This window comes from Elephantulus edwardii, unplaced genomic scaffold (genome assembly GCF_000299155.1).
Source record: "Elephantulus edwardii isolate Elephantulus edwardi_28Jun2011 unplaced genomic scaffold, EleEdw1.0 scaffold00028, whole genome shotgun sequence".
In the NCBI taxonomy this organism is placed as follows: domain Eukaryota; kingdom Metazoa; phylum Chordata; class Mammalia; order Macroscelidea; family Macroscelididae; genus Elephantulus; species Elephantulus edwardii.
Genome location: NW_006399778.1, coordinates 2,572,983 through 2,597,958, shown reverse-complemented (window position 1 = coordinate 2,597,958; position 24,976 = coordinate 2,572,983). Strand labels below are relative to the sequence as shown.

At 41.4% G+C, this 24,976-nt stretch overlaps 1 protein-coding gene across 1 annotated transcript in view; it reads left to right on the top strand.

Annotated features, from left to right (window-relative positions):
• The window catches only part of ARID1A (AT rich interactive domain 1A (SWI-like)), a 96,227-nt gene that overhangs the window by 59,980 nt on the left and 11,271 nt on the right, over positions 1-24,976 (top strand). Inside the window, 15 exon segments of the mRNA XM_006903765.1 lie at positions 12,260-12,500; positions 12,705-12,794; positions 13,260-13,427; positions 14,230-14,421; positions 14,424-14,464; positions 14,466-14,542; positions 17,205-17,350; positions 17,451-17,560; positions 18,582-18,791; positions 21,819-22,026; positions 23,144-23,276; positions 23,439-23,614; positions 23,974-24,124; positions 24,214-24,445; positions 24,812-24,973. Of these exon segments, the coding sequence (XP_006903827.1) occupies positions 12,260-12,500; positions 12,705-12,794; positions 13,260-13,427; positions 14,230-14,421; positions 14,424-14,464; positions 14,466-14,542; positions 17,205-17,350; positions 17,451-17,560; positions 18,582-18,791; positions 21,819-22,026; positions 23,144-23,276; positions 23,439-23,614; positions 23,974-24,124; positions 24,214-24,445; positions 24,812-24,973 (2,337 nt within the window).

The window sequence follows — 24,976 nt, the reverse complement described above, 5'->3', positions numbered from 1 at the left end:
TTCTTAAGTCCTGGAGCAAATTCCATCTACCACTGGGTTGTTTTACAACTCGGAAGTCCGCATGCAAGGCAGAGGTGAAGTAAGGAACTGCTTATGAGGTTTTCCGTCCATTCCAACAACTAAGAAATAATGAGAAGAGTTGGGACCTCAGAAGGCGTTTAGGACCAATTAGTAGGCTCTTGTGTCCAGGAGAAAACGAATATACTTACGAGTAACGTTAATGCTCACCCACAGCTCATAAATCTGCTTCTAATTAGCAGAACCTGAGTTGTATCTAAAATGAATCTACAGTGAATTCTTGCAAATAGAGTTTTTAGCTTTCTAACATTTCTACTTAGAAAAAGGGTAGAACAGAAACAATATGTCAGTGTATAGAATATTCACCAAATGAGGTCTGCCACAGTCACTCCCCCATCTTCTCCCTATCCCTCAAATCTGAGATCCAGAAGAATAAGACACATACCTAAAGTCATTCATAAATTAGAACATTATGTACTCCTGCTTTCTAGGCCAATGCTTTTATTATAGGGCCAGTCTCTGTTTCAAGAAAACTATCTTTTAAAAGTGTAGAGAATGCCATATAAACGAAGACTTTTCTCCCATGTTCCTCCCATGTTGACTTTTCTTTGGATAAAGGGAAGAAGGAAGAAGGATGTGGAGTTGCATTTCCTAGGCAAAGATAGTGGTACTTAAGGTTCTGGTTTTAGGTCCATTCCCCAGGAGAATACAGAACACATTTACTTTTGAAGGGAAAAAAAACCTCAGAAACTAGAATTTTCAGAAATTCTTGACAATCACATAGATGAACTCCATTGTTTTAGTGATAATGACTTCCCTCTTTTCTTTCCTGTTGGCACTTGCCATAATCTCACTGGCTGAAAGAGTACCACTTTGACTTCTATTATTCTTCTGTTAAAAAAACTAACCAAATTAGGGAGCTCTGATGGCCTAGGGGCAAGAAACTTCACTGCAATCCCAAAGGTGCACGGTTCAAATCCACCAGATGCTCTGCTGGAGAAGGAGGGACAATCTCCTCCTGTACTAGTCAGATCTGATTTGACAGCACGCACGCACACACAAATAATATAAAAAAGATAAAATTTTAAAAAACCAAACTAACAAAATTCAGAAAGCCATCCTATAGATAAGTGATTGTCAGACTGTTTTTTTGGGCTTTTTTAATAGAAAATAAGCTATGTCACAAAATGGCTATGAGATATCATCTCACCCCAGCAACCATAGCAAAGTTTAGCAAGCCAGCAAACAGCAAATGCTGGTGAGGTTGTAGTTAGATTGGAACTCTTACTGCTGGTGGGAATGTACAACCATGATGGAAGGTGGTTCTTGTGCTTTCTCAAAAAGTTGAAAATAGAAATAACATTTGGCCCAGCAATTCCACTACTGGGAATATACCCTACAGAAACCATAGACACAGCTCAAGCAGATATGTGCATACCTTTGTTTATTGCTGAGTTACTCAAATTAGCAAAAAGATGGAAGCAACTCAAGTGCCCATCAACAAATGAATGGATAGAAAAACTATGATACATTCACACAATGGAATATTACACAGCATTAAAAAACAGTGAACTAGTATAGCATATTATGTGGAGGAGCCTGGAGGACATTATGCTGAATGAAATTTCTCAGTTAAAAAAGGACAAATACTACATAACACCACTGTTGCAAAATAGGACAGACATTTAGAGGGATTGGAGAGAGACTAGGAAAAGTGTAGATAGATAATGAACATTGCCTTGGAGCAGATGAGGGGAAAACTGTCTGAAAGGAACCTAAATTAGGCCTTATATATATGACAACGATCTAGAACAAGGGTGGGACAGACGGGGGGGGGGGTGTATGCAACATTGAATAAAAGAAAGTAAGAAAATAAGCAGGTCAGCCTAGAAAGTTCACACTTGGAAAAATCATTAGCCCCCTTCCCTAAGCCAAGGTGAGAATCTTCCTCCTGACTTGGCCCAGAAAGACATTCTCGTTTGGACTATGTTAACACACTTGATAAATGAAGTATAGAATCATGCCCCCCAAGTTTTTTGAGTGTTCCATCTGGAGGCTATTATAAAACTGGTAAATGTTTTAGTGTCCTTTAGGGACTAGAGCTTGGTCTCTTATACTGCCCACTTCTGTAGCCGGAACAGATTCCATCTTCTCTACTTTTTATCACCGTGGAATTGGTTTAACATTATGACATAATCTCTGATTCCAGTGAGGCAGAGCTCACCTTTGAGCTGGTAGATTCCTTCCCATTTGACCTTTCCCAGGAAAACCAAGAAGTTGTGCCTTAATGACGGTGGGAATTACAAGTTGAGAGCTTACTATCAAGGTCAGTTCCCCTCTCTTTTGAACCACACTTGGTGAGGGAAGAAAACTGGCCTTTCCTAAGTATTATTTGCCGAGATGGGTGAAGATAATTTCCTGACACTTTGGAAAACCCAGATTGAGTTAAAAGGTACCAATGTTCAGAGAGCCATTATTGAGAATAGTTTCCTCTTTCTTTTAGAAGTTGCCTAGGGCTCTCCAAGTGTTCAGAGTTGTTCTTTCGTTGGGATTTTTTGTGTGTTGGGATTGATGGTTATTTTTTCTGGTTTATTAAGATTGTACCTATTCTCAATCTTTTTTTCCCATCCTTCCTTTGATTTTATTTAGACTATATAATGGGCCATGGTATGGAAGACTACTGAATTGAAGGCTTTAACTGCCAAACCATAGAAACTGTCTAGCCACTAGACTTTGATCCCACCCAAATTTAACACAGAAAAATGTGACAGTCTCCTATAAAAATTTACAGCCTCTTTGTCCTTCAGATTGTGAGTTAGAACTGATTTGATGGTAACAGATTTTGGAACCTTGGCCTTCTGCAGTTGTACACATTAATTATATCCTTGCTTGCTTTTTAGTTGCTGTTATTCTGAAGGGCAATTAGGTTTACTACAGAACTAGCCAGATAATGTGGAAACAACAGTCTTTTCCTATTGTACTTCTCATACTCGGAATACTTCTTTCTTTTCTGTGTTCCTTTCACATATACCCTCTTTGCTCAAGTTGTAGAATTACAGCTGATAATCTTGTTCTTAGAACAAGCTCCTTGTAATTAGTGTTAGTAACAGACTTCCAAAAAGTAGAGGGCTCCTAACTTCTCTGCCTTTTCTAACTTACAGCACTCTTACTTCCTGCTAGGATTAGAACAACCCCATTCCATAAATATGCACTGCTCTTAGCTGCTCTAACTCAAACCTAATTCTGACCCAATTTAATTTTTTTCTGCAAACTTGTCTGTTAGCTAGTGACCCTTAAAAACACCTTCTGTACTTTTTTGCCAAGAAATGGATTCAGATAGGATAAAATTCTCCCCTGACCTAAATGAAAAGGAGGGGGGAAGGGTATGTTCAGAGGAGCTAATCAAATGGTTAACATGGATGTTATACAGGTAGGTCTAGGGAATATGGTGAAGGGAACTCTGGTGGCTTAATGGTTAGGAGTTGTGCTGCCAACACAAAGGCATGCAGAGAGAATCCATAAGCTGCTCCACAGGAGAAAGATGGACAGTCTCCTCCTGTGTGATTTACTGCCTCTGAAAACTCACTGGAGAGTCAGTCAGCTACAAGTCAGTTCTGACTTGATGATGCATAACAAGGGGGGGTACTGTGTAGGCTGCTCTGGTGACCTAGCCAATAGGGAGTTTCACTGCTAATTCTGAGATGTTCTGGCTGCTTGAATCTGCCAGCAACTTTAAGGTATAAAGATAGCAGTCTCCTCCAATGCAATTCATAGCCTCAAAAACCTTCTGCAGGATCAGCTCTGAGTTGCTTCCATCTTGGTGGCAAATGCTGGGAAATCTGAATTTTTTATGTAGTATCTCTGAATTTTTAAATGAGTGTATATGGAGATGTTGCATTGCAGGTTAAACTTTTTGGGTTTTGGGAGGCCTTTAGGTGTGTTCCTGCTACTTCTTATAGTCTAATCTGTATAGATTTGGTTCTTTTATATTTACTCCATTTCAGCTGGCCAGCTATGGAGAGTACCATCTTATCTATCCATTGCCAACTTTCATTGTGTTTGGTGTTTATTGGTTTAGGGAGGAGAGATGCAGGGGAGATGTTGAACAGAAGCACTCGATGTGATTAAACCTCCAGCAGAGCATATCTGTGGGAGCAGAATATCGACCCCTGGAAAATCAATGACTGCTGCAATGGCAAAGCTGGCTGTTTGCAGGGGCTTCTATCATAAGAATGCAGTTTGCCTAACAGTCTTTCGTTTCCTGTCTTTCACCCCAGCACAACCTGAGCCTCTATCCAAAGGGTCAAACCCACCTCAGCTGAGGTGGATTGAAACAGCAGGTTCTTGTTTCTTTGCAATTATATTGAAATTTCTCCAGTGATATGCAGTTTGCCTCCCAGCAGCCTCCTTTCCAGACGTTCATGCTTGCACTGCTGTTCTAGCAGCAGCTCTACCCAAGTGCCCAAAGCCCATGTGACGGTTGCATTTTTTAGTTTTAGAAGAGTCACTTGGCATGCTACAGCACCCAGGTGGTTCCCTCATTGTGTAGGTGTAGAGTTCATGCACTTAGAGATGAGAGCTGGGAGATAGCATGGGAAAGATAGGGGACTAATTGAAAGTAGGTCTTAAAAGGTTGTTTTTCAGTGGTTATTTAACCAAGCATCTTGGCTTTTCTGTATTTGACATTTTCCTGTCACCGAAAACAGAATGGATATAACCTGGTCCTGCTTATTACATTCCCACAGGCTAGTGGAGAGGACAGATAGAGTACACTGTCAAGCTCTTTGCTTGCGTTCGTTTTTGAAATACTGGATTTCCAGAGTCTTTCATGGAACTCTGAGCTCTGCCTGTGGTGTGAGGGGGCAAAAGAACTTATGTTATCAGTTAACATTTTTAAGACTGTAATGTAGCAGAATAGCTAGTGGATCTGCCTAATGTGGAACTGCTGGTTTTTTCATGGAAAGAAAGAAGAAAGCTGTTTTTTTCCTTTGGCATTCTCAAGGATATTAAACCTATTTCCTTTTATAGTTTATGCCTTTGTGCATCTTGAAGTGATTGATATCCCACCCAGTTCTGCTGCTTAAATAGCTGGGAAAATCAGGCCATCTGGTGCATGGTAGCCTAGTAGATAGGGAATTATGCTGCCAGCCCAGAGATGAGAAGTCAAATCCAGCTGCTCTTAGGGAGAGAAAAAGAGCAGTCTCTTCTCATATGATGTACAGCCTCTAAAAACCCACTGGAGGGTCAGCAGCTGTGAGTCAGTTTTAGCTCAACAGCAATGAGAGAAAGTTCTGGGATATTTTACTTCTTTCTGAGCTACACTCATGATTAATACTCAACCCAACCTCTTAAACCCCTTACTTCCCCACCCACCATTGCTTTCCTGGTACATTAAAACCTTTCTGAGAACGGGGTGGGGGGGTGGGATGCCCGCGGGATGGGACACTCTGACTTACAGAAAAAGTGAATTAAACTTAGAGAATTACACAGAAAAATCTGTGAATGCCAGTGTCTATGTTAGGCAGGAATACAGCAGAGAAGGAAAATTCACTGTGTTTACAAAGTAGGATAAAGGGTGACAGAAAAAAGGTAAGCGTCCTGTCAAAGATGACAAAAGTTGTGAAGTACGTCTTGTGAAATTGTGACTCTCAAGGGTTTCACTATGTATGAAAGGGCTGATTTTCAATACACCAAGAAATGTAATCGGAGAATGATTTGGGAAGAGGAAAACATGCACCATTATACTTTTTTTAAAAGTCATTTTATCTAGTTCTAGTCTTGTGTAGAGAAGGGAAATAATATAGGGAGCTCTGGTGGTGTAGTCCTTAAGTAGTGGTGCTTACAGGCAGTATCTTTTTGGTGACTTGAGTCTACAAGCACCTCCAAGGGAGAAGGATAAGCATTCTCCTCCTATGTAATTTACAGCCTCCAAAAGCTTGCTAGAGGGTCAGCTGTGAGTTGGTTTTAACTTTGCAGCAATGAGATTTTGTTTTGTTTCTATAAAAGAGCTAATAGGGTTACCCTACCCCATCCAGAGTTCTGTAGCCAATCACTCATAGATGATTCCAGTTGCTTTACCTTAATTGATGCATAGCACCCACCTAGTCTTTAATAATAAACACTTTCTGATGGAAACATTGCAGGCTTTTAGTATGAGATTAATACAGACTTGAACCACATTTCTTCTATCTGGTCACTTTCTGCCTTTAGGCAAGTCATTAAGCTTCTGAGCCTGTATTTTTGCTAGAATGGAGATGATACAGTGGATTTTTTTTGTTGTGTTGGTCCCCCAGTTATTTTTATATTGGTTTACATACAAAATTCATACACATTGTGTTTGTTTCTATACATTGTGTTTGATACGATTGTTCCCATGCATTATGTTGTCTTTCACTTTAATAATGATCTGTGAAGTTGCCACACTCAACTGTTACTGTTATGTGCTTAGAGTTACAAATTTTAATTAGAAAGTGAATTTGCAAATAGAGGCACATTTGTACCTACATCAGAAGATGATTATGAGAATTAAAGGAAATACAATCAACTCTTAGAGCTTAAGTTTTAACACGTAGAAGTCACATATCATGTCACTTCTTTTTGAGAGAGAAATATAAAGAGACTTGTTTGATTTCTTTACAGCATCCTTTGAATATGGAGGTTTAGTCTCCTAGAGCTTACTTTATTAATTCTGACATATATAGGAGATTTCCTCTTGGAGTTAGACCCTTGAAAAGTGTTAGGGAGACAAGAAGACACTGACCCTTTTCTGATTGATGTGTATTCCCCACCAGGCAGCCAGAAGGTATCCAGAAGAATGATGTGTTATCCCCCCAAAAAATAATGTATTATAGAAAAAGAAGGGGGGGTGTTCTCATCATCTTATATGGTGGTTTCTAGGATACAGACCAAGTTTTTGGATACTTTGCAAGGGTGGGTGGTGTCATAGAAAATAGTTCTCAGAGTGTTCCATAGAGCAGCTTTTGCTGCTTCAATCTAAAAGGTTACTTTTCCTCACTTTCCTACTACCTCTTTAACCTTTGACCTAGAGGTACCATCAGGAGTAAGAGGTAACCTGTTCTGTATATTGAGTCATTCCCAGCATTTTAGCTAGCAACTAGCTCATCTGCTTTCTGTGCAGGGATGTGACAGTTAGTTTTGTTGACCCGAGTATGGCAGTTCTACAATTCTGGAATCCTTACCAGTTTGAGATAGATCAGGTCACCTTGCTGTCTATTTCAGCAAAAACTGGAGAGAGGGAAGAGGACCTATAACTGGAATGTTTCTACAAGTGTTCCCTAGAGGTAGCCTCTTACAACCTACTGTTATCTCTAAATATGTTACTTAAGGTTTTAAGAAAGACTAGGCACTTCTCTTTGCTATAACTAATTCCTAAACAGGTTTGTCATGGGGGGGGTGTCATCTTCTCTTTCTCTCTCTCTCTCTCACTCACACACACACACACACACACGCGTGCGCGCGTTTGTTGAAGCTGTTGCTTCTTTCGCTACCTTTTGTTCCATTCTCCAGCATGAAAACAGCCTCCTACCCTGACTTGGGATCATTTAGACTCTACTGGGTAGAGTGGGGTAACAACTTGGTCAGTTATTTGTACAGTTTTGATCATTTCAGGTTATGTATTTGGACTTTCTTCATTCTATGATTGTAATTTAAATGGGTATGGCTGAGAACACCCCACCAAAACAAAACAAAAAATGTCAAGCAAACTCTTACTACAAGGATGAGTATAAAATTTACCTAGCTCTCTTGGTGGGTGGTTTGCCTGCCAGTAATAAGCACAAATCTGCAAAGGCTTTTAACACTGAAAGAATGTGAGAACTCCATCTGGGGGGTTAATGAAAGCTCCATGTCTTAAAGATTCAGCCAAATTTAAGGGAAAATCCTAAATCTGAATATTGCCATGAGCCACCTCTTTAGATTTGCCAGGTGGTTTTCTTAAATCTGCTCAGCAAAATGAACTGTCATCCTTTCAAGGCTCTGTCAGGAGATCATTTGAGCACCATATCCCCCCAACTGTTCTGTTATCTTCTTTTCGAAAATGTATTCCACCAGGCAGCCAATTCATGTTAAAACTTGTTACCCTTCCTTTAAAAGCACATGCAGCCTCCCCCTTCCCCATCCTCTTCTCCTAAAATGAGGTATGGGTTGTGTGATTTCAGGCATGGTTTTGTTGTAGTGTGAAGAGTAGGTGTTAGTTACTGAGTCCTGTTTGTCAGCATCACTTGACAAACCCATGCTGGCGTTCACTGGGACTGGGCAGCCAGTCACAGCTGGAACAGTTATCGTCATAGAGTCCCTATGGGCTTCCTCTATCAGGTCACATCCCTAAATAACATTGGGCAGTATTTCAAGTGAAGAAACGAAGGCTTTTAGGGCTGTAGCCAGCCTGGAGTGTGAGATTATGTGTGAAATAGTTGGACCTGCTCCAGTGCTTTTGATCTGCATGGTTGATGAGCAATAAAATGCATGAAACACGTTGGAAACACGTGAGGAAATTCTCTCTGGCCCTGCTGCTTCCTTGGAACTGGCAGGGCACTGAATGAGCTAATCTCACCTCCTATCTATCAACAGAATTATTCCTGGAGGAAAGTGAACCCATTAAAAGAGATCTTCCCACTTAAGGGCAATTATTACAATACTACAGTAGTCCTTCCAGAAGATACCGATCAGGTGGACCCTTTTGGTAGAACTGAGAACCTGAGAGTCCTGAGTTACCAAAGTGAACACCAGCAAAAAATAGTGTGTTGTAACAGATTAAACTTGTTAGATTCATGGACGTTTGACTCAACATCTAGACATCCAGCTTTTTGTGGAATAGACCAGAAAAACTGGCTTTATGTAAAGTAGAAAACAAGTATATCCTTTGTAGTGAAAAAGACAGTTCAGAGTATTACCTGTTTGTATAGATAGAGGGACCATCTAGACCAAGTTAATGCTGGACTAGGTCAGGTTCCTGTGTCCTGTTGATTTTTTTTTTTTGAGACTTCTGCCTTTCCCTTTCTTCCCATTCTTTATAAAAAGCATTTATCATGATTAATATCTTGATACTGCTTTTGTATATTCAGATTTCTCATTCCAAGGAGTTGCTGCTGTGCATCTTACCCTAACTATATGGATCTCATGGAGTTTCTTGTCTCAATGACATACATATTCAGATTTGTCCACTCCTCTCATTGTACAAGTGAAAAAGTGATATTCACCTTGATCGTGGTCTCCTGTGGTGCTTTTTCCTCAGTTTGTGTAGTATCATAGTGAAGTGATAACATAGGCTTTGGAGACTCACGAAACTGGGCTCAAATCTAGTTTCTACCACTTGCTAGGTGTGTTTTATGTATATCCTTGTCTATGAAGATCAGCTTCCTTATATTTAAAATTATACTAGTAGTATCTACCTCCAAAAGTTATAGAAAATGAAATAAGATAGCTCTTTAAAATGCCTGACACATAGTAGGTAGCTGTTGTTAATGGTAGATAATCTGATCCTTCCTTTGCTAACTTTTGGTTCCTAAAAAAGTTTTTTTAAGCAATCCTCCCCTACACTGACCAACCACCATCAGATAGAAATTACAGCTTGAGAGACTGGCCTCAAACCAGAAGTTTGAGAAAAGTAATGCTACACCTTCCTCAGTATTCTATACCCAGGCATTCCAGCCCATGTTAGGACTACTATTTCCTATAGTTGCTTTAGCTTATACTTACTCTCCAAGGAGCTTAGGACACTTCCACAGCATTGGCAGCTCCTCACAGTGTTTCCATGAAGGAGGACACTGTTTTACCAATTGCACTTGCCTCCAGGATCCAGAAAGCCCAGCCCCAAGAGCTGCAAGGGTTTTCTTTACACTCTTGGGATCCTTCAGCTGGATTATAGACATTGGCCTTGTAGATTAATGGTGAATCCTGTTTCTGTTAAGGAACATCCTCAGCCCCTTTCAGTTTAGGGGTTTTTTGTTGTTAATGACTTGTTTGGTTCTTTCTTTCTTTTTCAGTTCCTCACATCTGCAAGGATATATAACAAATTTTAAGTTTCCTCTAATTGAGGGTAGCAGAAAGCCATAGGAGACTTTGGAATTACCTTTGGTTTTGGAAATGTTTTTTTATCATGAGGATATTCATGTTTTATTTGTATGATTAGAGATAAAAGCAAAGCATTTAATTTTTTTAAAGCCACCTTTTTTTGTCTTATGGATGGACTCAATTCCATTTCTGTTCCAAGATAACACTGATATTCCTTCCCTCCCCCCAAATCAAGAAACTATTATTCATAGAGGCTGGAAGCTTGATTAGGACTGGAAACTGTTAAAGAAATGTGTGAGGGAACCTACTGGTCCCTAAAACAGAGAATTGGGTTGTGGTTTCTGTTACAGACTCCAGAGCTTAACAAGTGGCTTTTGAGGCCTTTTTTGGCCCACATAGTTGGCTCCTCTTGTCATCTTTGTGCCTTTTAAAATTTGATCTCCTTGGCTCAGAGGGCAGGTATCCCTGGTATAGCTTAGTCTTCCACACAGGAATAGAATGCCCAACTTCTTTCTTGAGATGAACCTAAGATTCTTAATAGTTTGCAAGTACTTAAGATCTTACAGAAGCAAGAAATCCTTTGTATTAGTTGAGGCTTGGACTCTTTGAGTTCATTCTACCCCAGAGCTATTTATAATTGCATTTTTAAAGTGTATTATGGTACACTAGCCATATTTATGAACAGAAAAGCTAGTGTTTTCTGACCTCTCAGCTAACATTGAGAGTTGGGCACAGACAAAAAACACATAACTACCTACCTACCTTTTTTCCCTTCAGAACAAACTTTGTTTCCATAGTAGGAACACTCTCAGCCTAGCAAATAGCCTGTCAATTTATGGATGGTCCACCCAAACTTGATACTTAGGGAGATGATCTCTAGTGTTTTTGTTAGACTCTAGCAACTTTCCATAGTGAGTTTATTTGTGGGACTAGGCATAGACTTTGCCTTGGATTGTAACAGCTCCTTTCTTATAAGAGAACTCTTTCCTAACTGCTTACATTCCATCATTTTTCTACATCTGGCCCCTTATCCAAAGCGTTCCTCTTTCTTTGGGGTGGTAGTATAAGCCTATTGTTAACATGTGATGGTGAACTTAGTCTTATATTGCTAGAGAATGAACATGGAGGATGGAAGAAGTATTTACTTTTGACTCTTTGAGGCTTCACCTCACATACTTTAGGTATGTTGCTAGAAGGGGCTATTCCTTAGAGACATGATACTTAAAAGGGTGGAGGGTCAATGAAGGAAAGGAAGACCCTCAACCAGGTGGATTGACACGGTGACTGCCACAATGGGCTCTTGTTTGTCAGGAAGTATGAAAATGGCACAGGATAGAACAGGGTTCAGATCTGTTGTTCACAGGATTGCTCTGAGTTGTCGTTGACTTGACGGCACCTAACAACAGTTTTCATTTTGAGTCCCTGATTTTCATTTTGTACTTCTGACCAAATTCTTTGGTTAATTCAGTACAAAGCCCCAAAGTTAGCTCCAGTATATCAGAGATTGAGAGGCATAGGCTTGAGCAAGGTTTCGATGTGTTGTTTGTAGAGTGAGTTATTGTCAATTTAGCAGCACCTAACAGCTACAACTAAACCCTAGTAAATGCCATGTTTTAAAAGCTGGGAGTAAAATTGGGTTTTATTCTGTTAGCAAACATTTGTTCATACCTGTTGTGAACCAGGTGTTAGGAATATAATCCCAGACCTTCTTGGCAGTGAAGGGATTTTCTTTCTAATATAATGTGTCCCTTTCTCATATTGCCAAGTGTGGCAACTTGGAATGAATGAGTCCATGGTAAATGAAGTTTATTAGAACGTGGGGAGAGAAGATGTGTGAACATGGCCCAAACTTTTTAACATTCTCTTATAGCTCATGATGTCATCCTGGCAGCTTTACTGACGTTTCTCCCAGAGGAAAATAGCTGAAGTCAACTTTTATTAGAACATGGCCATGCTTGTTTATGTGCTGTCTCTAACTGCTTTTGTACTATAGTAGCAGAGTTGAGTAGTTACGACAGACCATATGGCTGGCTCACATAATCTGAAATACTTGCTGTCCCTTTATAGAAAGCTTTACTATATGTGGATTTACAGTCATGATAATTGTGTTCAACATGTTTGTTGATTAAGGAAAATGCTGTATGTGGTATGATTGTTGTAAAAGGGATCTTTCTGTCTAATATCCATGCCCTGTGTGTATATGTTTCAGGATCTATCTGGTTCAATAGATGATCTCCCCATGGGGACAGAAGGAGCTCTGAGCCCTGGAGTGAGCACGTCAGGGATTTCCAGCAGCCAAGGAGAGCAGAGTAACCCAGCTCAGTCTCCTTTCTCTCCTCATACCTCCCCTCACCTGCCTGGCATCCGAGGCCCTTCCCCATCTCCTGTTGGCTCTCCCGCCAGTGTTGCTCAGTCTCGCTCAGGACCACTCTCGCCTGCTGCAGTGCCAGGTATCAAGTGCTACTGGGCTTTGTTTGAGGGGAGGGAAAGGGATTCAAACTCCAGAGATATCAGGGAGCCCAGCCTACCACTTCCATGGGCAGGGCATTTCCAGTTTATGTCTGTGGAGCATTCCAATAGTGAGAACTCCTTGACTAGACCTGTCTGAGTCAGTTCCAGTTCAGAATTGGCTTATTTCTTTCTATGTGAAACAGGCAACCAGATGCCACCTCGGCCACCCAGTGGCCAGTCAGACAGCATCATGCATCCTTCCATGAATCAGTCAAGCATTGCCCAAGATCGAGGTGAGCTGGACTTTAGGCCAGGGAGGTTGGGGTGCTGAGGCCAGAGTATTTTTTGTGTACTTTTTGGAAAACTATATGACCATAGAGCTTAAGCTTTGAATTGTAAAATTTGAGTTGAGCTGGTTTCCTGTGTTTGGTGGATTCTTGTTTGTGTCTGATTTGGTACAGAAGACTCATATTGAGTCTTCATTCTTTAAATCATCCACAGTTTTGTTTTCTCTCATTGCTTTTTGTCTTTTCAAACCTACATTTAGAAGAAACAGCTAGTTGATGGCTGTGTCCCTTTAGAAAGTTGTGTAAGATAAATGACTATATGTTACATATCAGATAGAGATTCCAGACAATTAGATGATAATGAAAATGTTGGTGCTCAAGTATCAGGATAAAGAGAACATTTGTTTCCATTATACCTAAATACGGCTACTTAAAACATCAGTAATTGTTTATGGGTATTTCTGCAAACAGGTTACATGCAAAGAAACCCCCAAATGCCCCAGTACAGCTCCCCCCAGCCCGGTTCAACCTTATCTCCACGTCAACCTTCTGGAGGACAGATGCACACAGGCATGGGCTCCTACCAGCAAAACTCTATGGGGAGCTATGGTCCCCAGGGGGCTCAGTATGGCCCACAAGGTAAGTGTGCTTGCTACCCAAATAGGCTACCCCCTACAGCCAAAGTATATGTAAAGGGGGGAAAAAACCAAAACAAACAAACCAGTTTCTTCTTTGATATGTCACCCTCTTCTGGTAAGAATAGGATTGTCTTTTACCTTGAAACCACCGAGCCCAGACCACCTATTCTGTCACTAGGGAGAGTTTAACTTCTCCAAGCTTTTTGTCTCTAAGTGAGGCTTAGTAGATGGATAACTATTGGTTAGTCACATGTTAAAAACTAAGTCCTGATATATCTTTGTTCAGACTATAGTGATTAAAAGCTGAATGTCCTGTGTTGATCATGGGAGAGAAAGTGACCTGAGTATCTAGAAAAAGAATTTCCAGCGAGCTCTGGTGGCCTAGTGGCAGGAAACTGCACTGCAACCCCAGAGGTGTGCGGTTCAAATCCACCAGATCCTCTGCTGAAGAAGGAGGAACAATCGCCTCCTGTACCAGTCAGATCCAATTTGACGGTACACACATAAAAAAATAAATAAATAAAAATTATTTAAAAAAAAGAATTTCCCTAGGAGTTGAAGGACCTGCATAGCTGTAAAGCCAGTTTTGCTCTTGTACTGTCTTTAAAATGAAAGGAAGACTGAGATCAGCCTCTGATAGGCTCACAGTCTTCTCTTTACTTGCTGAGCTCATCATGAAGTTCATCTTTTTCCTTAACAAACAGTGAATGATTTTCATGTTTATGACCTTGAAAGTTTTAGAAATGAGAGTTAAGTAGTGAATTGTTAACCAAATCTCTCTTTCTTTTCTGTTCTCCTCCCAGGAGGCTACCCCAGGCAGCCAAATTATAATGCCTTGCCCAATGCCAACTACCCCAGTGCAGGCATGGCTGGAAGCATGAACCCTATGGGTGCTGGAGGTCAAATGCATGGACAGCCTGGCATCCCTCCTTATAGCACTCTCCCTCCAGGAAGAATGAGTCATGCCTCCATGGGCAACCGGCCTTATGGCCCAAATATGGCCAATATGCCACCTCAGGTTGGGTCAGGGATGTGTCCCCCCCCAGGGAGCATGAATCGAAAATCTCAAGAAACTGCTGTTGCCATGCATGTTGCTGCCAACTCTATCCAAAACCGGTAAGGCTTGGGAAGTATGGAAAGTGTCAACATAAAGAATTTGTCATTCTGGTAGGTTAGTGAGATGCTTCTGGATGTTAAACTTGTTCTCTTTAGTAAAGAAGATTTTCTATAGAGAACTCTTCTGGATTAGATTTTCTTACATTGGGAAAGGGGAGATACTCAGAGTGCTCTTTGGAGGCAAGAATGATGAGGCTTTGCCTCATTATTTTGGACATGTTACAAGGAGGGGCTATTCCTAGGAGAGAGACATGATGCTGGAAAGGGTGGAGGGCAAAGGAGTGGAAGACCTACAGCCAGGTGGACTGACACGGTGGCTGCTGCAGTGGGCTCTTGTGAGTCAGGAAGTGTGAGAATGGTGCAGGATAGGGCAGGGTTCAGACCTTCTGTTCATAGGGTCGCTATGAGTTGTATTCAACTTAACAGCACCTAACAACAGTGAAAAACACAAAGAAGTGCTTATCCCTGGATGGCAGCTTAGGTTGGTGTCAGATTTGACATGAATAAATATCAAATGTAAATTAATTAACTAACTTGATTATATCAATTAGGAAAGTAAATCTTAGAAGTAAGTAGATTCTTTTTAGTTTGTTGACTTCCAGATTCTTTTTTTTTTTTTACTTCCAGATTCTTAATGCTATACGTTATTTTGATATGTGTGAGAAATGGAGGATTTTCTATTTTGTCTGTTTCCTGTGGTCCTTTAAGGATATGAATTCATTGACTGATGATGAGCATCTGACTGATGCTGTGCAGAAGGCTCATATGATTTAGTTCAATACCTTGAAGTTGTTGTTCGTTTGGTTTATTGCTTTTTTTTAAATTATGAAAGTTTAAAGAGACTTTGAATTTCCATTCATTTATTCATAGTTGCACACTCTCCTCACTGCCCACCCCTCCCCCATTTTTCATAGCAACCCTATCTACAAGAACTCTAAACCCTTCTCTGTTCTGTGCCAACCCTATTTTCTCCAACACACATATTCCCACTATACCAATCACATAATCAGTCCATTTCATCGAGGGTCTTCCTCTCCTGCCCTGTCCCTCCGCTCTCCCAAACATGTTGTCCCTCTCCAAGGACTGGTCCCTTCTTGCAACATGCCCAAGGTACGTCAGATGAAGTGTCAGAATCCTTGATTCCAAGGAGCAGCCCAGTTTCACCCTCTCCAGGACAAACCTGTTTGTTCTCCTAGCAGTCCATGGTGTATTCAACACTCTTCTCCAGCACCACAGCTTAAAGGCATCAGTTCTGTTTCTATCATCCCTAGTCACTGTCCAGCTCTCCAATTTCATGCAGTTGTGAAAACAATAGCCCGGATCAGGCGCACCTAAGTCTCCAGCCTTACATCATTGTTCTTTAGTACTGTGGAGAGGTCCCTGACAGCTGACTTTCCCAATGCAATAGTCTCTTGATTTTCTGGCTCCTGGTGCCAAGAGTACTTGCCTGTGGAGCCAAGCAAACTAAAACTCTTAATTATCTCAATCGCTATGAAAAGTAAAATTATTTCATTGTTATACAGTCTTACCTCCCAGTCCACTTCACTCCACTGTGCAGTTTTCATTCTAGACTCTTGTCATGACAATAATACCTGATCATATATTCCTCCTAACAGTTCTCTCCCTCACCTGTTTCAATGCAGTATACACTATTTATCCCCTTTTAGTTTCCCCCCAACTCCAATGTCAGTCCTGCTTTACAACAGTGACACTATGCAGTATTTGCCCTTTTGTGACGGAGATATTTCACTCAACATAATGTCCTCCAGGGCCACCATTTTGTGTATTTCATGGGTTCCTTGTTTTTCAGTGAAGCATAGTATTCCATTGTGTGAATATACCACAGCTTCTCTATCCATTCATTTGTTGATGGGAACTTGGGTTATTTCCACCTCTACTACAGTGAACAAAGCAGCAATAAACATGGGTGTGCATATATCTGCTTGGGTAGCAGTTCTGATTTCTTTAGAGTATATTCCCAGTAGTGGAATTTCTGGGTCAAATGTATTTCTATTTCCAACTTTGAGAAAACGCCATACCGCCTTCCACAGTGGTTGCACCATTTTATGCTCCCACCATCAGTGAATAAGGGTTCCAGTTTCTCTGCAACCTCACCAGCATTTGTTGTTGTTTGCATGCCTTTATTTCTTCTCCTTGGGCCTCTTGTTTCAGTGGCCCATTTTATTCGAGGCTCATCTCTGTGCACCCAATTGTTGGTGACTTCAGTTACTAAAGGAAATCTTATTAAAATGTTGTGTACCAGGGTAAATTATGAGGATTGACTCTTAAGTTTTTTGGGGGTTTTGGTTTTGTGTGTGTGTGTTTTTGTTGTTGTTTTTTAATTTGTGTGTGTGTACCATCAAATTGGATCTGCCTGGTTCAGGAGGAGATTGTCTTGCCTTCTCCAGCAGAGTACCTGGTGGATTCGTGTATCTCTGGGGTTGCAGGACAGTTTCTTGCCACTAGGCCACCAGAGCTCCCTGAGTATTGACTCTAATGACGTGACTTTGGAAGAACTTCAGGATGATAAAAATGCAGCTCTTGTTTTAGGGAGATAAGAACTTAACTATATGATTTTGGCTCACAGAACCATTTAGCTGAAGTCTAAATCTGAACCCTTTGTATCTCCAATTCCTGCCTCATTTTCCATCTTTTTTCTCAGGCCACCAGGCTACCCTAATATGAATCAAGGGGGCATGATGGGAACTGGATCTCCCTATGGACAAGGGATTAATAGTATGGCTGGTATGATCAACCCTCAGGGACCCCCATATCCCATGGGTGGAACCATGGCCAATAATTCAGCAGGTAACTCTTAGTCTTTGCCAACCTCAGGTATATTTTCCAATGTGATCTTTTGGTCACATTTAATCCTATTGGATTTGAGATTTCTTTTTCACTTTTCTAGGAATGGCAGCCAGTCCAGAGATGATGGGCCTTGGTGATGTCAAGTTAACCCCAGCCACAAAAATGAACAATAAGGCAGATGGGACACCCAAGACAGAGTCCAAATCCAAGGTAATAAGTTAATGTCCTGAATCCTATCCTTTCCCTTTTACTACCCTGAAGAGTCCTAGGATAATAACTAATTGAATTAGGTTTGACATTAGCCTAAGAGATCATGATTTAAATGATACATAATGTTCTTAAAACCATCAGTTAGTGTATGCCATGGGCTCCTAGTTGCTCCTCTTTCCCAGGGCCTTATGTATAGCTGCAGGAATGGTTAGTGTCCTGCATATACTGTGTTATATTTAAGGAGAGATGAAACAAGTGGTGGGGTTTGGGGCTATTCATGACTAAACTGCTGATTGGTCCTGGATATGCTGTCTTAAAACCTTTCTGAGAGCTTTGGAAACTTTCTAAACACCTGAGTCATTTAAAACACTTTTGTCCTTTACCATGCCTCATTTCCTGTCTCTGTAAAGTAAAAATCATAGCTGATACCTCTTGTAGATCTTCAACTCTGGCTTCCAGGTCTTTTCAACCTTCTTCTTAGTATAATTAAAAACTTTCAACCAAATGAGAAAGTCACCTTTTCTTGAAGAATTGCTTTTTCTTTAGTCCACTCTTTGTCTGAAAAGCACATTTGAGATTTTAAAATTGTGTTTCTATGAAAGTGTATCCAGGCTCCTGGATAGTAATTTGGTGTTAGTAGTGGCTTTAGTGTTTAATGGATGAAGATTTGATATTTATCCCGGCCAGTTAAAAGATCTAAAATCATGGACAGTGATTCCTTGAGGCTCTTCTCCTTATCTTTAAAAATAGTGATAGTTTATAATACCTATTATGTCTTTACATAATGTGTCTTTACACATCTGTGTAACACAACACCCAGTACATGGTGTATAGTCTTTTAAGTGTCTCTGTGAAAATGAAATCTGGCTATCTTTTAGCCCTTCAGCTTTGTGAAAGCTGGGTATGTATTACTAGTAACCATCTTGGACTAAAAACCGTTAATCCAATCAAGAAACTTCTGAGACCCTTAGCATAGCTTTGACTTTAACCCATGTCTATGAATTTGACCTACTTTTTTCAGAAATCCAGTTCCTCTACAACAACTAATGAGAAGATTACTAAATTGTATGAGCTAGGTGGTGAGCCTGAGAGGAAAATGTGGGTAGACCGTTATCTGGCCTTCACAGAAGAGAAGGCCATGGGAATGACAAACCTGCCTGCTGTGGGCAGGAAACCTCTGGACCTCTATCGCCTCTATGTGTCTGTGAAGGAGATTGGTGGATTGACTCAGGTGAGTGCACTTGGTTTCCTCTATGAGTTCAGCAGCATTCTTTAGGTACTCATTGGCATTACATTACCCTCTCGTGCTCTCGTTGGTAGGCTATAGTACACAGGGTTTTCAGAAATAAAGTGAAAGGCTAAAATCTCCTTGGTATAATGAAATATTTAGTTACCCAGTGGATGTAAGAAAAAGACTGTCTGATTCCATAGGAAGTAGTTTGACATAATAATAGACAAGAGGGGAAGGGCTTGGAAAAATGAGCCTGGTTTTGAATCCTTCCTTAGCCCCTGGCAATGTATGTAATCTTAATCAAGTGATTATTAAGTTTTAGCTGGCTTTCTTTATAACATAAGGACAAGGTTTACCCCACCAATCTGCAAAAGTTAGGCAGTAGAAGTCTCTGGCAATGTTTCTGCCACATAAAATTAGCCTGCAAGGTGGTATGTTGTTGTGGTGGTGGTGTACCATTAAGTCAGAACCAACCCATATCTGACCCTCCAGCGGGCTTTCAGAGGCAATAAATCACACAAAAGATTGCCTATCTTTCTCCCATGGAACATCTGGTAAGTTCACAATGCATACCAGAAAGGTGGTATAGGGGCAAGGAAACCTTTCAATCTAGGAAACTTTTTAGTGGAAATGGATTACAGTAGCTATTAAATAGAAGTCAGTTAATAGAGGAAAAAGTAGGTAAAGAATTTGTTTAGTTCACATACAAAGTTTCCATGAATAGATTCTTCCTACTGAAAACTTCCGAAACAGACTCCCATGAGCTATGCCTCTGTCCTGATAACCTTATAGTTTTATTTTAATGTCAGCTGAGGAAGCATACAAATGAGGTAACACTGTCTGACAATCAGCATAGTTTGCCTTACATGCTCTTTCCTCCTGTGTGTTTTTTGGAGTCACTAGATCAAGAATGTGCTATTGGGTCAGGGTTTGTGGCTGAGCTCGGGTAGGCGTGGCGGGAAGAGACTTACTCCAAATCTTCTAAATCACAAGAGGAAAACAGCTGTCACCAGCAGAAAAAAGAAAGTGATTGGAATGAAGCCAGCCAACAGTCAAGTTATGAATTCCTTCTCCCTTCAGGCTTTACTCCCCTCCCCCACAAAGGAAAACAAAACAAAACTGAACACGTGCACACTACCATATAACTGGTGTGGGAAATACAGCCACAGAAGGCTCCTGAGGTGACCCTGAGCTTATTCCTGCCAGTCTTTCTGGTATTCATTCTCTTAGGGATACTAGGTTAAGTTTAGCTTACTTTCAGTTTGGTGGCCTTTTGAGTCACTTAATCTAGTATGAGGCAAGGAGGGAATTTAGAGACTTGGTCCCATTTAACTAAAGGATGTAAACCTTTCAATGCTAAAGGCTGAGGGTGTTCATAAGAGTATTCTTACAAGTTAGTGAAGACTGCGGGAAAGCAAAATATGTAAGTTTTTTTCTGAATGATTAATAATGTTTCTATGGAAGGAGCCATCTCTAACCTTAAAGACTTACCCAAGTGTTGGCCAGTCTAAGAAGTATTTCTAGTTACCTCCCTTCTGTCTAGATTGTCCTCTCTACAGGCTTTCTTGTCGTTCTCTCTGCTAACAGAACTTGCTTTGTAGATTAGGAATAAAAAACTATTAGCTATAACTCCTAGAGGACAGGTTTACCACACAGGAGATGCTTAATATATAGCAGTACATGAAGGGAGACACTTGCCCAATTGGAACAGAAGGATTGATTATAGGGAAAACTTGGGAAATGGTCACTGTACCCTGAAACTGAGGAAAGGAAGGAGACCAAACCACAGGCTGGCTGCCAGAAAGCACAGAAGATGATGTATGTGGCCTTAGTTGTCTCCTGGATAGTTAGTTCTGTGACTAGTGAGGTAAAGGGGGCATGTTGTCACTATTTGCAAGGGAACAGTGGAACAAATATGTCAGATTGTAGGATGTCTCGTGCTGAGAAAAGTTAATTTACCAAACCAAGTCAGGCGGGTGGTAGTTGATAATAACCATAACCGTCATCACTAGACAAAAGTATTTCTCATAAAGGAAGGGAGGAAGTATTTCAGTGTAGTGGCTAGAGTCTGAACTCTCTGGAGGCAGGCAGCCTTAGTTTAAAGTCTAATTCAGCCATCCACGAGGGTGCAACTGAGTAAATTGTTCTGTTTGTACATCATCTTTTAAAAAAAAAGGAATAGTACCTTCACATCAGATTAAATACATTGATGTATATAAAGCATCTAGATCACCTGATAAACAGAAAAGACTAGTTTTTTTATTGGTGCATTTAAAATAGAATTTTATTTTCGAGTTCGTTTATGTGCCTTTTTTTTAATACTCTTGTGTAAATACCACATTTTCTAAATATTATCTCCAATCAATAAGTCATTGCTGTGAAATAGTATCGCACTCAGAGCTGATCTTCCAGTGGGGTTTCAGAGACTATAAATCGCACAATAGGAAATTGCCCATCTTTCTTCTGAGGAGCATCTGGTAAATTCAAACCACGTACCTCTAAGTTGGTAACTCAACTCCTTACCTACTAGGCCATCTGAGCTACCTGTTCCCTCTTAATAGTGAAGTGAAATCTACCTTTATGTGAACACATGCTGCCTAGTAATTGCAATGATTTGTGATTAGCAGCCCCTGAGGAGCCCGGGGGTTATAATCCTTAGAGTATTAGCCAAAAGAGCACTCGGCTCCTCAGGAGAAAGAGGGCAATCTTTCTCCTTCTGTTAAGATTTATAGCCTTGGAAGCTTGGTTGATGGTCACTGAGTTAGATAGAAGCAACTAGACAGCAATGAATTTTCATTTTTTTGAGAGTATAGTGAAAGCCAAATAAGTATTTAGCATTTTTTATGGTATAGATAGTTTAATATTTATTAGGATAAATATTAAATACATAGACTTAATATTTGTTATCCCCTCAAGTGGTTACTTTCAAAGTTAACTGAAAACTTTAGTTTGACAATAGATTAGAATTTGGGAGCCCAGTGTGTGTGGGCTTGGCAGAATGACCAGATGGACTCTTCTATTGTACAGGTCAACAAGAACAAAAAATGGCGGGAACTTGCAACTAACCTCAATGTGGGCACCTCAAGCAGTGCTGCCAGCTCCTTGAAAAAGCAGTATATCCAGTGTCTCTATGCCTTTGAGTGCAAGATTGAACGGGGAGAAGACCCTCCCCCAGACATCTTTGCAGCTGCTGATTCAAAGAAGTCCCAGCCCAAGATCCAGCCTCCTTCTCCTGGTAGGATGACTTGAGTGGTCCAGCCAAGGCTGAGAACTGATTGCATTGGTAACCTTCAAGGATTTAGAATCCTTATTCAGTGGTGCTTTTACCCCATCCTGCCATAGAGCTTTGCAGGTTGGGAGACGGAAAATTGGTATTGCTGACTCCCCTGGGAAGTAGTCTGCAGCAGCCCTTAAGTTTTCATTTTCATTGTACACCTGGCATCTAGCCAAATGTTTGTAAACTAGTGAGTGGGAGGGATATTCAAGGAGTGGTGAGAACTGACAAATGGCAATGGAGCAGGGCCATCTGGGAGTTTTGGCCCACTGATCTCAGCGCCTTAGAATGCAGTGTTCAGACTAGCTCCTTGAATTCCCTAGGGAGCTGCGATTAGTAATGAATGGGGAAGGTGGGGGTGGGGAAGGGATATGAATGGAGCTCTCCAATAGGAGTTCCTCTGCCCACCCTCCTTTCTGAGAAGGGGTTGAAGCCTGCGTGATGTTGGGAGGGAAGAAGGCCAGAGCCCTAGAAGGTGGGTGTAAACACACGTGCCCTGGTGTTGACCTCTGTGGGTATAATGAGTGCCTGAGATGACTCATCAGCTGGGGAGACCTAAGCAGTGGGATATCTGGTGCTGGGAATGGTAACTAATGGAAACATTAATTACTGGTAGTTCTGTAGTCCTCAGAATAAAGGAACATTGGAACTTGAGTAGTAACACTGCTGGTTCCTTGGGAATAGACGGTTCTGGGCTCATAAAGGGTACCTCAAGTTTGCAGCAAGATGGAGACACCGGCATTTCAAGGTTTAACAGGCCCATGGAAATACAGAGACATAATCAACAAAGCTGGCAGTGATTGAAGGAATTGCCAGGTTGATAGTGGTATCTTCTCATCATGATTATTCTCCACATGTAAAATAACAGCAAGAAGCAGTAGAACTTTCTGCTTTATTATGTAACCTTTCATAGCCTCTGTTGAGAAAGGTTATTTAAGCTCAAAGGGTCCTGATCTTCTTAAGCCTTAGGAAGATATTTTCCACAGACTCCTCAGAGCATTTGTGGGGTTTTTTTTGTGAGGATTAAACACCTACCTTCCTGCCAAGCAGATTGCTCATATCACATCTCTTTCCACAGCTGGATCAGGGTCTATGCAGGGGCCACAGACTCCTCAGTCAACCAGCAGTTCCATGGCAGAAGGAAGTGACCTGAAGCCACCAACTCCGGCATCTACACCACACAGTCAGATCCCCCCGATGCCTGGCATGAGGTGAGGTCAGGAGTTGAGACGGACGATTTAAGGATTCTCGAGAGGTGTATGAGTGCTCCTGTTCAGCCCTAGGCTCGCCCCTTGTCTGACTATAAGCTAGTTGACCATTCTGAGCTCTGTGCTAGATTAATTTGGCATTTATTTGGTTTCCTTATTCTGGAGCAGGAGCAATTCAGTTGGGATCCAGGATGCCTTTCCTGATGGAAGTGACCCCACATTCCAGAAGCGGAATTCCATGACTCCAAACCCTGGGTATCAGCCCAGTATGAATACCTCTGACATGATGGGGCGCATGTCCTACGAGCCAAATAAGGATCCTTATGGCAGCATGAGAAAAGGTGACCATGAACATTAACCCTGTGCTATTGAAAACAGGGCCAGGGAAGTGGGAATATCTTTTCAGAGTGGCTTAGGGCTGATTATCAATCCTTTCTCTGAGATTAGGCATTTCTTAATCATAGCCTAATTGTCATTCTTCATCTCTACTTTTTTCTTGTCTCCTTCTCATTCACCTCACCTTTTCGCCTTTTAACAACAAAGTCTTTTGTTGTTTAGGTATTTTTAGAGTCTGTTTTTAATCTGTCAGGATGATAATGGAAAAACCTTCAGGTCAGGCAAGGCTTCTTTGGTACTCTAGGCCCTGCAAGCAAGGTGTAGATGACTAGGCCTACTGACCAACTTTTCTTTCTACACTCAGCTCCAGGGAGTGATCCCTTCATGTCCTCAGGACAAGGCCCAAATGGTGGGATGGGGGACCCCTACAGCCGTGCTGCTGGCCCTGGGCTGGGGAATGTGGCAATGGGACCACGACAGCACTACCCTTATGGAGGTCCTTATGACAGAGTAAGGTAAGCATGAACCCTATTCCTGGCCCCCCTCTGCCTCCAAGCACCTGACGGTTAAGGTCAACTCAGTCTGCTTCTCAAATTTTGTATAGGACTGAGCCTGGAATAGGACCTGAGGGAAATATGGGCACTGGGGCCCCACAACCGAATCTCATGCCTTCCAACCCAGATTCGGGGATGTACTCTCCTAGCCGCTATCCTCCACAGCAACAGCAGCAGCAGCAATGACATGATTCCTATGGCAATCAGTTCACTACCCAAGGCACCCCTTCCTGCAGCCCCTTCCCTAGCCAGCAGACCACAATGTATCAGCAGCAGCAGCAGGTGAGGAAAGACTGACAGAATCTCTTTGAAAACTAGTTAATTAATCTAATCTGTTGGAAAATCTTGAGAAGCTCACTTTGTATACTTTGGTGGTATTCTCTTACCCAGATAATGCATGTTTATACTTAGAGTGAGGGACAGTCAAGAGGAAAAGAGAATGTGCTTTTAAAATCCATTTCAAAAGATAATTAGTAAAGGTGATTCCTTTTTTCTCTGGGCCTTTTTCTTCTGGAGGGGCAGAAGTAAGCAATTATATGTCTGTAAACCAAGCAAGTGTCAGATTATAAACCCTCGTGGCATCTGTGGCTCCACAGTAGTCTTGTGTCCTTGTCGAGTATTAACTTCTCTTCTGCTTGTCTGTTTTAGAATTATAAGCGGTCAATGGATGGCACATACTGCCCTCCTGCCAAGCGGCATGAAGGAGAGATGTACAGCATGCCATACAACACAGGGCAGGGGCAGCCTCAGCAACAGCAGTTGCCCCCAGCCCAGCCCCAGCCTGCCAGCCAACAACAAGCTGCCCAGCCTTCC